This window comes from Helianthus annuus, chromosome 11, assembly GCF_002127325.2.
Source record: "Helianthus annuus cultivar XRQ/B chromosome 11, HanXRQr2.0-SUNRISE, whole genome shotgun sequence".
Taxonomy (NCBI): Eukaryota; Viridiplantae; Streptophyta; class Magnoliopsida; order Asterales; family Asteraceae; genus Helianthus; species Helianthus annuus.
Window position 1 is genome coordinate 15,337,343 of NC_035443.2, and position 11,832 is coordinate 15,349,174.

At 39.6% G+C, this 11,832-nt stretch overlaps 1 protein-coding gene across 1 annotated transcript; it reads left to right on the top strand.

Moving 5' to 3' along the window:
* Positions 1-36: 36 nt before the first annotated feature.
* Positions 37-2,608, top strand: LOC118483891 (outer envelope pore protein 16-3, chloroplastic/mitochondrial-like). Its single transcript, XM_035979616.1, has 2 exons — positions 37-388; positions 2,229-2,608. Exons 1-2 carry the CDS (start codon positions 58-60, stop codon positions 2,375-2,377), a joined length of 480 nt encoding a protein of 159 aa, XP_035835509.1. The 5' UTR covers positions 37-57; the 3' UTR covers positions 2,378-2,608.
* Positions 2,609-11,832: the final 9,224 nt, after the last annotated feature.

An 11,832-nucleotide genomic window follows, 5' to 3' on the forward strand; every position in this document is an offset into this window, starting at 1 on the left:
AACTCCCGCTTTGAACCTGATGCATGTTGAACTGATATTTTCAGTTACTAGAGATCGATGGATACTACAGATCGTAGATACTTGGAGGAAGAAGATTCCTCGTTGACGAAAACTATGAAAGGTGCTGCCACTGGATTGGCTGCAGGGACCATTTGGGGTACTGTAGTTGCTACCTGGTTGGATGTACCTCGTGTTGAGAGAAATGTTGCTCTGCCGGGGTTGGTTAGGACGTTAAAGATGATGGGTAACCATGGGTTGACCTTTGCTGCCATTGGTGGGGTCTACATTGGTGTAGAGCAATTGACACAGAATTACAGAATGAAGAGAGACTTTGTCAATGGAGCAGTTGGTGGGTTCGTTGCTGGTGCAGCCATTCTTGGTTTTAAAGGTTAGTATTCTGTTGTTTAACTAAATTTTAGAGATATCCAGTTGTTTTTGTTTGATGTTTTTCTAAATGATTCTGTATTGTTATTATTATTATTATTATTTTGGTAAATTACGCTTTTCGTCCTTTATGTTTATACCAAATTGCAACGGATACCCTTTACCTTTCGAAATTATAAGAATCATCCTTAAGTTTTAAGCACCTTGCACTGTATGTCCTTTAGCCCTAACCCAGTTAAACGACCAGTTAAGTTTGCTCATGTGTCTTACACATGAGGGTAGGTTGGTAATTTTACTCGTGTATTTAAAATATATTTAAACAAATAAAACAAACCAGATTTTAAAAAATTAAACAATATATATATAAACATAAACCTCTCTCTCTTTCTCATCTCTCTCTCTTCAACCAACCCCCGCCAAATCCGGCCACCAAACATATCAACATCATCTTTATTTTCACTATCTCCCCCGATTCAGATTGCGATTTAAAACAATCTTTCAATACAAAACATATTAATTATTTTTGAGTTTTACAAATAGATGACCCCATCACTAACTTTGATTTGCTTTGATATTAATTCACATCCAAGGACAACCATGCAAATAATCACAGCGAAGGCCTCGTAAAAGCAAAGAATTTCAATACATTTTTTTTTTGTTTGTAATGCACAAACCCAAAGAAAAACACTTCCCTCACAGGTTCCCTCTGATTTTTTTTTTTCTCAAAACCTTTTTATCTCCTAAACGTGTTGCTGACAAAAAAACAAAAAAAAAAACAAATATTGTTGACTTTTGTTCCTCGCAAAAACAGCAATGATGAAGATGACGATAAATCGACCTCCGATTCAGACTAAATTCTAAAAACACACTTGTTCCGAGTTCCGATTTCTGACTTTGATTACTAGTAATCGACCTCCGATTCAGACCATATTCAGATCTGGTTCAGAGAGACGATGAAGATGATGATGAATCCAGAGGCGGTGAGTCCAAGGATTCCTGCAATGATTGGTGAAACTGGTGCCACTGGTGGTTATGGTAGATCCGACGGTAGTGGTGGTCAAAGGCGGTGGGGGTTTTTGAATTGAGTGAGAGAGTTTCAAGAGAGAGAGAGAGAGAGAGAGAGAGTGCTTGGTTTTTAGAGAGATGAAGAATTTATAAGGGAGGATGAAACAGGGGTGAAAATACGTTTGCCCTCACATGGGGTGCACGTGACTAGAGTCCTAGACTTAACGATTAAAATAAACCAGGTTAGTGCTAAAGGACTTATGTTGTAATGTCTTTTATACGTAAAGGATGATCCGTGTAATTTCAAAAGTTAAAGGTCATCCATTGCAATTTGGTATAAACATAACAAACTTACATATTGTATCTGCCATAGAGAAAACTGAAATGGATATAGAAAAGACACCAAAATTTTAAAAAGTTAGAAAGAGCAATTGTGTGTCAGGTCATGCAGCCGCAAGCTGTTAAAACGACATCAATTAGGGTTGTAAACTAGCTAAGGCTCAAGCTTGTCTCGATTGGAGATTTTAGCAAGCCGGTTTCGATTAGCTCGCGAACGGTCTGGCTTGTTTACACCTCTAGCATTTGTAATCAGGGATTCAGGAAGGTAGATTCTAAATGATTTAATACAATGTAGATATGAATTAGGGTTTTCTTACGGCTATATGGAATGCTTTTCGTATTTAGTTTATATTTTTTTTTTTAAACTCCTATGGTGGTTGAAACTGAGCTAAAAGTGGCGGGTTCTGTAAACCGCAATAAAGATTGGTCTAAAGCTGTGTAACATTGAATAATTCAAGTTTAATTGCAAAAATATAAACGTGTTTTTTTAATTTTTGCAGGAAAGAGCATTTCTACAGCACTCTCTGCCGGAGCTGCGCTTGCTGCCACTTCCACAGCAATTGATGTTGGTGGGCAGACCACTAGGGTTGATACAGGTAAGGAGTATTATCCTTATACTACCAAGAAAAGGGTTGATGCCGCCAATTGATGATGGTGCTGCTGCTGCTTTAAAGGAAGCTATTGTGATAAATAATCAACATTTCATTCCAATGATTACTGTATGTTCTGTTTTGGAGATTTAAGCGTACTAGTGTTGATTTAATCATGGTCCGCAAAGACATTTTTCTGAAATAAGTTAACCGAACATCATTTTGTATGCATGTGTGAATTACCAAAAGATGATTGAAATGATATTTTACTGATGAAGGTTTTCTGGTAACTTAATTCTGTGTAGTAATAACCTTCATTGAAGTTTAGAAATGCTTTTGTGATCTGCGACAGAAAATAAAACATCGCTAATGGTATATACCATTTTATTTAGTGTTGATAAATGCGGTTTTAGAGGATCACTAGAATTATCTATAATATTAAAAAAATCCTGTTAGGAATTTTGGGTCTCATGAAAATGCATGGATTTAAATATATTGCAACTTGCTTGAGTTCTATAATAATATTTATTTATTTAGCAAACATAGATTAAAGTTAGCTGTTAAGAGCATCTGTGACGGGAGCATCTGTCCCATAGGGCTTTTGGTTTTGGGCTTGTTGAGGTTTATTTTATTGGAATAATTAGAACGGGCAACCTATTGTGGATGCTCTAATTACACATTTACAAAATTAACATAAATAAATAACTAGTGTTAATTATAATTATTGGTTTTTAAAAGAACCTCAAATTTGTTGCCTTAAATGACATGGTTATCTTTTTCTTTCCTTTAAAATTAACAAGCTTGTGTTTGGTTTTTAGATTTTTTGGGAATTGGTTGTTAAAATGAAAGGAATTGTAATTCATATTTAAGACTAAAGGGTATGGTTCGGCTCATCCCCACGGGGATGAGCCTCCACGTAGGCGTCACGTAGGCTGCTCGTGGGGGATGAGCCAAATGAAGGATGGAGGGGATGGAGGATGGGGCCCCACCTCATTATTTTATAATTTCCTATGGTTTAATTTAATAACCCAAGTTAATAAAAACTTTATAAAATTTAAAAAACACAACATAAAACAACATAAATAATTTCATTTCATAACATAAAAAAAAATTACATTTCCTAAAAAAAAATACGAAAATAAAAATAAAAAAATTACGTTTCCTAAAAAAAATACCGAAAAAAAAATTAAAAAAAAAACCTACGACGTCCATTTTTTTTACACCTCTTCCTTCATCCTCCGGTAAACCTCGCGTTCATCCTCCGGAACCGAGTCAAGATCCAACCTCATAATCCTAAAATCTTCCGCTCGAGCATAGTCGGACGACACGGTTTCTTGTGAGTATACTTTTCGGCCGCGAACCCTTTGAACGAACGGAATTCGTTTATCAAGTCGTCCATTTTTTACGATGCCTTCTCGCCCCTACCTCCACTCGAGCCGCCACCTCCACTCGAGCCGGCCACTTTTCGCTTTCCGGCCGCTTCTTTTTTTTGCTTTGTCCCTCCCGATGGGATGGTATAAAAATTATGGAGTGTTTTTATAAAAAAGGAAGAGAATTGGAGAAGAATGAGAGTAGAATGAGAAAGAATGGTATAAAATGGATTAGATTGTGGTATTTATTTAAAATGAAAATGATTTTTTTTTATTAAAAATGCCGTTTGATAACAGCTAGTTTTCAAAGGAATGGAGCGGCAACCCCGGCTGTGGGGTGCCGGGTTAGACGAGCCGAACCCCAGGGGGCGGTGTGGGGTCCGGCGCCGGGCCTAGCCGGGCATCAGCCGGCCCCCATACCTTCCAGTCTAATGCCACGGGCTGTTTTGTTGGGAAAAAGGAATTTAAATCCATATTTGAATTTGAATTGGAGTTGAATCTCATTTTAGTCCATGTGGTTTGGGTCATTTTGTCAGTTTAGTACAAGAGTTTCATTCTTCGCATGTGAGTCCAAAAAGGTTTCACCGTCACTGAGTTAACTTCATCCATTTTTCTGTTAACGAGAAGGGCAATTCGATCTTTTTATATGTAATTCTGTTAACTAGAAGGGCAATTCAACCATAAAAATGACCGAATTGCCCTTCTCGTTAACAGAAAAAAACGGATGAAGTTAACCTAGTGAATTAAAATTGCAACGGTGAAACCTTTTTGGATCCACAGACGAAAAATAAAACCTTTGGACGAAACTGACAAAATGACCCAAACTACATGGACTAAAATGACATTTAACTCTTTGAATTGCTTAGCAAAAAGATGAATTGTTCAGTTGTTTACAATTCTCTAGCTGAATTCAAAATTTGTTCAAGTACATAAACATTTGGATCATGATATAAAATGATGAAAGATAATTTTGTGACAAACTTACAACTTTCGTCTTATAGTGGTATATTTTGTAAACTCTAGTATATCAGTATATCGTATATATGATGATCACCCACATTTTGTTTACTTGGATAAATCATAAAATTATTGAACTTTTGGATCGTTGGCATCGTGGTTAACCACTTTTTATCTAGGCAAATGGACGACAATATTAATTGTTACTAAGGCAGTGTAACCACTTTTTTCAATGACTTTGTCACTATGTTGATAGGATAACATAAAAGATGTGTTTGCCTACTCGACCACCCCTCTGGGTTACACTGGCCACTGTGGTGTCTGTTGCAGTTGTTGCAATTTGGGAGGTTTCCTCGATATCCGCCCTGCCTGTGGCTGCCTGAAGAGTGCTGACTGGGACTCTGATAACTGTCAGTCTTTCGCTGTTGAACCTGTGACTGAACTGAAGCTGATCCCTTGCTGGAATCCCCATCCCATTTTCTCTTGTTGTCGTTGGGAGTAGCAAGTGTAGTAGCAGTGGTAGCGGTAGCAGTAGCGCTGATACGTTTAGGCAGCCGGTTCTGTTCCACTGCCTGGTCTGTGAGACGATGAGCGAGGCGTTGAATAGCCTGGATGTTGTTGAGATTAGCCGATGTCACATGGCTCTGAATTTCTGGCGTTAACCCTTTGAGATACAACTCAATGTGCTTGATTGGAGGTCCACCATAGTTGGACACAGCACGACCAGTTCGTTTGACCTCTTGGTATAAGCTTTAATCTCTGACCCAGTCATTTTCAGATGGTACAACTCATCTTCCAACTTGTGAATGTCTTCCCGTGTGCAGTATTCCCTTTTGATCAGTTCCTTGAAATCATTCCAAGGGGTGGCGTTAGCAGCTGCCAACCCTAAAATCTGTACTTGCGCGTTCCACCAAGTTAGCGCAATCCCCTCTAAAGTACCAGTGGCATATTTCACCCTGCGAGCCTCAGGGCATTCACACATTTCAAACACAGACTCTAGCTTTTCGAACCAATGGAGGAGTCCAACTGCTCCCTCTGTGCCACTGAACGTGCTTGGACGACAGTCCATGAAGTTCTTGAAAGTACATACAGGCTGATGAGCGGGTTGACCTAATGTGTAAGAACAGAACGAGGTTAAACATAAGAGTTGTTTAGGAACGTAGGATCTAAAGATCCTAGGATGAGTTACGACTGCAGGGTATACCTCCTGCGTTTGCAGCTGCAAGTGCCGCAGCAACTTGTTCATTGATAAGAGCCGTCAACTGGGCTTGCGTCAAGTTAATACGTCCGGCCATTGATCTTCACATCAAAGGCAACATAAGTGAGAAAGGTTCGCGAATAGTGCGATGACAGAAGAGTGTAAGCACACAAGTGTTCTCCAGCAATAACAAGTAGTGAGCAATGTAATCTAAGCATACCACGAGCAAAATTCTATGCAATTCTAGCAAGTAGGCAATAAACATAAACCCTATTACCTAGTATGTTGAGTCTTGCACGTGGAGCGAAGCGTCATTGTGGATCGTTGAGAGCACTGTTCTGATTATAGTCTGGTTTTAATAAAAACGTTTTCCCATATTAAAACCAAGTTCTCTATAACCAATGGCTCTGATACCAATCTGTCACACCCCAAAATCCACCTGCGGAGTATCACCGCTTGGGAGTGTGACTGACCAGGATCAAGCCACCAATCATATAGAACAATGTATAAAGTAAAAGTAATTGCAATTAAACCAAACCAATCCATATGAAAGGTGTTCCAAAACATAAGTATGTTATCACTATTTAGCGGAAGCGTATAAATAAAACCCAACATAAATAAGTATGTAATGTCATAAAGTGTTTAACAAACAATCACAATCCAAGCCCACAACGACCAGCTCCTCCCTGTGCAAGCTCCATGTATCTAACGACCTGCAAGGCATGTAACAGAGGATCAACAACTAGTTGAGCGAGTTCACAGAAAGTAAATGCGAAATACTAAGTTCGTTTGTAACATGTGGCTCTACTGGGCCGATAGTACGTTCTATTGGTGGGGGCTTCCCATGTTGTATATCACTAGACTATTCGTAACCATAAGTGTTCTTCATAACCCGAGAACAGTAACACGTACAATTTTACGTAGGTTTTACGTAAGTATCCTTCACAACCGAGGATAGGGGTACGGGGGGGTTTACGTAGGTTTTACGTAAGTGCCTGACACAACCGAGGCAGTAGTGAGTATAAGTTCACGTAGGTTTTACGTGAGTGTCCTTCGCAACCTGAGGACAGTGAGTAGCATAAGTATACGTAGGTTTTACGTATGTGTCCTGCACAACCGAGGACGATGGTATGGTAGTCTAGTAACAGTGTCAGTACGAATTTATTCAACCATATCCCTTCAATCCCAATTCCCATGCCCTGGGAATCCCATGCCTTAGTAAGAGTGTGAACTCACCTTGGTTTGCTCGGTATGTTATTGCTTCTAGGGTTTATTAAATGTCTAAGTCCGTTACACACGACCTAGGATACATTGCACATGATTCGATGTAAGTGTTACATTCAATTAGGGTTTACAAGTCCTTGGTATCCAATTAATTGTGATTCGTGTGATAATTGTGTACTGAATAGCATGAGACAGACTGTTCACGTATACGGTATCCAGTAGTATACAGTATCATACAGTTATACACAGAAATGAACAGTAGTATGCAATTATATACAGAAGCGTACAGTCAGCTTTATTACAGTTGTTTGCCATAACACAGAACACTTATACATTTATTCACGCGTATCGAATCAACAACTAGGACAATACAACTCACTTGATAAAATCAAGACCCCTTTGCACTGTTAAAAAGGTCGGACAGGGGACAAGGGCTTAAGAACCCTGACCACATGTGAAAAAGTCGGACTAGAGGGACTCCCTCCACAAATTCGGACTAGGGGGGTTCCCTTGCTTAAAAACTCGGACAGGGGTGAGGGTTCACAAAGTCGGACAAGGGGTCTTGGGGTTAAAAGTCGGACCCCATATCCTCTTGCCAAAACTCGGACAAGCACACATGATTAAAATTCGGACATCTTACTTCCCCATTAAACTTCGGACCCCTTCAAGTGTTTAAAGATCAGACAAGGGGCCGCCCCTACTAAAACTCGGACTACCCCCTCTCAAGCATAAAGGTCGGACATCCCTTAGAATCAAAAGGTCTGTGACAACTCGAAATTCGAACCTACTTTGTGTAACGTTGCGTGCAAATGTGAGCTTTATTAATTGATCTAATGCATGATTGTTATGATTATTTGCTTGTGTTATGTAATGTATGTACGTATATAATGGCCCAAACACACAACATGATCTGATCGCACAACACACACACCCGATCACACAAGCCCACTTGGGGCCGTATCCATTGTAATCGGACCAAAGGGGCAGCCCGTGATGGGCCGGCCGACTCCTTTTCTACGCAAACAAGAACCCATCTTTGGGGTTTGTTTTCTCATTTGTTACAACTCTCATACACACACAAGAACCCTAGTTTTCTCTCTATCTCCCTCACGAACCCGACGGCAAGGCAACCGAAGATCTTGTTTTTCATACGGATCACTCTCTCTTTGTTTGATTCTAATCGGTTAGTATTTCGTTATTATTTACGTGTTGAATGATGAGTTGATTCCATGATAGACTAAACCGATTAGGGTTGTATGTGTGTTTAATCATAATGTTAATCAATGGGTTAGTGTTGATGATAATCGGCTATCATAGCTTGTTCTCGAATTGTTTACATGATGAAATAGAAACGAATAAATGTTAGTCGGCTGCTATGGTTTATTCGATGGGTTGATTATGATGATTGGAGGTTTAAATCTGATAGTTAAAAGTTATAAGATGTTGTTCATGTTTGGTTATGATTTAGGGTTCATAAGATTGGATGTTAACAACCTTGTTTGATCGAAATCCATCATGTGTTGAAACTGATTAGTTGTTAATTGATTATTGTAAACTTGTAAACTTGAATAATTGTAACCGATTTGCATAATATCCGGTAATTAAAACAATCACACAAATCTGATCCGAACGCACAAGGGGCCACTCGCACAAGACTTTGTGTCGCACAAGATGCCCCAGTCGCACAAGACTTTGTGTCGCACAAGATGCCCCAGTCGCACAAGGCTGTCGGATCGCACAAGATCCATGCTTGTTCAACTGTTTGGGCCGGATAGTTGTTTGGGCTAGGTTAGTCCGATCACACAAGATGGTTGGGCTCGCACAAGCTCACGACCCAACCATCCGAGTCGCACAAGCTGAATTGTTGTTAGGCTGTTGGGCCGAACGAGCCCAAGTCACAAACACACAACCCAACCCGATCGTACAAGAGCAGCCGGACCGCACAAGACCACTATTTGTTATTGGGCCGAGAGTATGTTATTGGACTGATATGTTAATGGGCCGGGTTATGTTGGGCCGAATACTATTGGACTTATTTTTATTCGCACATTTGACTGTTATGTGTTTACCATGATCTTCACATGTTCGTAATGTGTTAACTTATGTGAAACCAATGTGCAATACTTGAGTCAAAACCTGACTTGTGTGGTAACCCTGTTAGGACGTGGTTGACCACCCTTAGTGCAAGAACCATTTGTCTATCTGCCGAGCAAACCAAGGTGAGTTCACACAGCCAAGGCATGGGTTCCCGGGTGGGAATGGGATTGGATGACTTATTGTATATATACTCAGATGATAGAACCTAACGACAGGATACGGCTAGACTAGTAACACTTATTGAACTGATCTTCGCACACCTGCCAAGGGTTGGCCGCGATATTATGACTGACTTCGCACACCTGCCATAGGAAGGCCGCGAACTAAAATTACTAAGCTTCGCACACCCGCCTGGGAGGCCGTGATACAAATAAACCTAGTCTAGAATACTTGGGAAAAACATCCCCTAATATCTTCGCATACCTGCCTGGGAGGCCGCGATGGAAACTAATACGATGCATGACATAACGAACGAACATACTACTACTCACACCATACTATTACTGAACTATTAACTGTGAACTCGCTCAACTAGTTGTTGACTCTCTGCTGCATGCCTTGCAGGACCTTAGGTACTTATGGAGCTTGCACAAGGAGGAGCAGGTCGTTGTGGGATACGGATCGTAGACGTTATGATAAACAATTGAACTTATAACTTTACTTTGGGTTTTCATATTATGCTTCCGCTACTTAATTTACGTTTTGTTGAACATCAATCATGTCGTGATGAATTACATTAACTACTTTTAATATTAGATGCTATGTTCGATATGATTGGTGGCTTGATCTTGGTCATGTCACGCCTCCAAGCGGTGGTACTCCGCGTGTGGATTTTGGGGGTGTGACAAGGTCGGACATCCCTTAAAAATCAAAAGGTCGGACATCCCTTGATTTGGACAAAAGTCGGACTAGCATGCTATCAAAACTCGGACTATCAATTAGGGTTACAAAACTCTGACTTCCATAACTCATTAGATATTCAATTCCATTGCACGATTGTAACAGTTACGTTCTTGGTTTTCACACGATCAGGAAACCCTAACTCATACAGTGCATAGCAGAAATCAAATCAACAGTTAACATTTCTAACATACCATGAATCTAAATCATCAGGCAATTGATTATATGACTAATCAACATCATTATCACAATAATCAGAATCCAAACAATAATCATAGAATATCATATAAAGAACTAGGGTTATCATGAAACACACAATCAAGAATCAGTGACAACAAACAATCATTAACAATTACCTTGAATTGATTCTAAATAGATTGAAAGATCAAGATTGATGCAGAAGACTTGTGCCAATGATGGAGATGATGATTGCCAGAGAAGATCAGAGAATATGCCAGTACGTGTTTTGGTTTTTGTGTAGTGATTAGTGAATGATTAGGGTTAAGAAATGAGGAGAATTCACTAATTACTCTAAACATCCCTAAGTATCGTATTTCACATAAGTACACAAACATCTCAAAATAGTTCACAGTTTCACCACCAGTTCATACATTTGACAAATCTTCATAATTAAACACATAAACCATACTCAAATACAAATACTTAACTGAATCAAAACGTTACAGTTCAACGGCAAACTAACTATGCAAGTAAACAACTAAACAACAATAACGTGCAATAAATGCGAAAATGGAACTTGGAAACCCGAGTTGTCACATATCCAACTTGAAAGAAATTTCGTCCACGAAATTTAGCATGCGGTTACGAGGAAGCTAGTAAGTTGTATCGTTTACTGGTTTTCCTGGGGTGTCACAAACTGCCGCACACTCAACTTGGGTCGTATACCATTTGGGACACACATTAGAATACTCGTATTTGATTGTTTGTTACTATTCACAGACTTGGGTTTATATTATAAATTCCTATATGGCCCGCATGTTACTATGTGATACGTGATGTTACGACTTGTATGCACTTGCTAGATACGTGTAGAATACGTGAACTACTTGCATACAAAACCTGACAAATATTGGTAACCATGATAGACGTGGTTGACCAAACTGTCAAACAAGTAAATATGCCTGCGAGAAAAAAAAAGGTGATTCACACACTTTACTAAAAGCATGTATTCCCGGTGGTTGGTAACAGGACATGACAACTCTTTTCCTGGTTTGGGATTCTCTAGTATTCCGAGGATGGAATACTGTTAAATGCTATTTATATTTCTGAGCTAGCTTACTAAACGAAACTCTGTCGCGGAAGTCCCTACAATTCTGTACGATTAGTCGTCTGCCTGGCGAATGGAAATATTAGTTGATAGCGCTATTTAGGTTTCACAAACCTCACACCGTCCTTTAGAGGACGGCGTGAACTAATAGGCCTCGGCACCCGTCAATGAATGATAGACATTAACAAACGGGGCAACAATGATACACGATAAATGCGAAAGTTTCAGTATATTACGGAGTTTTATAGCTTACTTATGGGTAGCTCCCCATGGCATGATAATAAATGAGCAATTTAACAACAATTTTTTGGAACTAAAACTGACAAACCGTGAACTCCGCCAACTGATGTTGACACCCTATGCATGCTGCAGGTACTCATTAACAGCTCGGGAGCTTGCAGCGGGGAGTTGTAACACCTCGAATTTTTGTGTCCAATGATGTGTTAACACGTGTCATTTGTTTACACGTGGCATCTATAA

Coding starts and splice junctions, on each gene's coding strand:
- LOC118483891 (XM_035979616.1), top strand. CDS start 58: ATGGATACTACAGATCGTAGATACTTGGAGGAAGAAGATTCCTCGTTG. Junction 389..2,228: donor AGCCATTCTTGGTTTTAAAG/GTTAGTATTCTG, acceptor TAATTTTTGCAG/GAAAGAGCATTTCTACAGCA.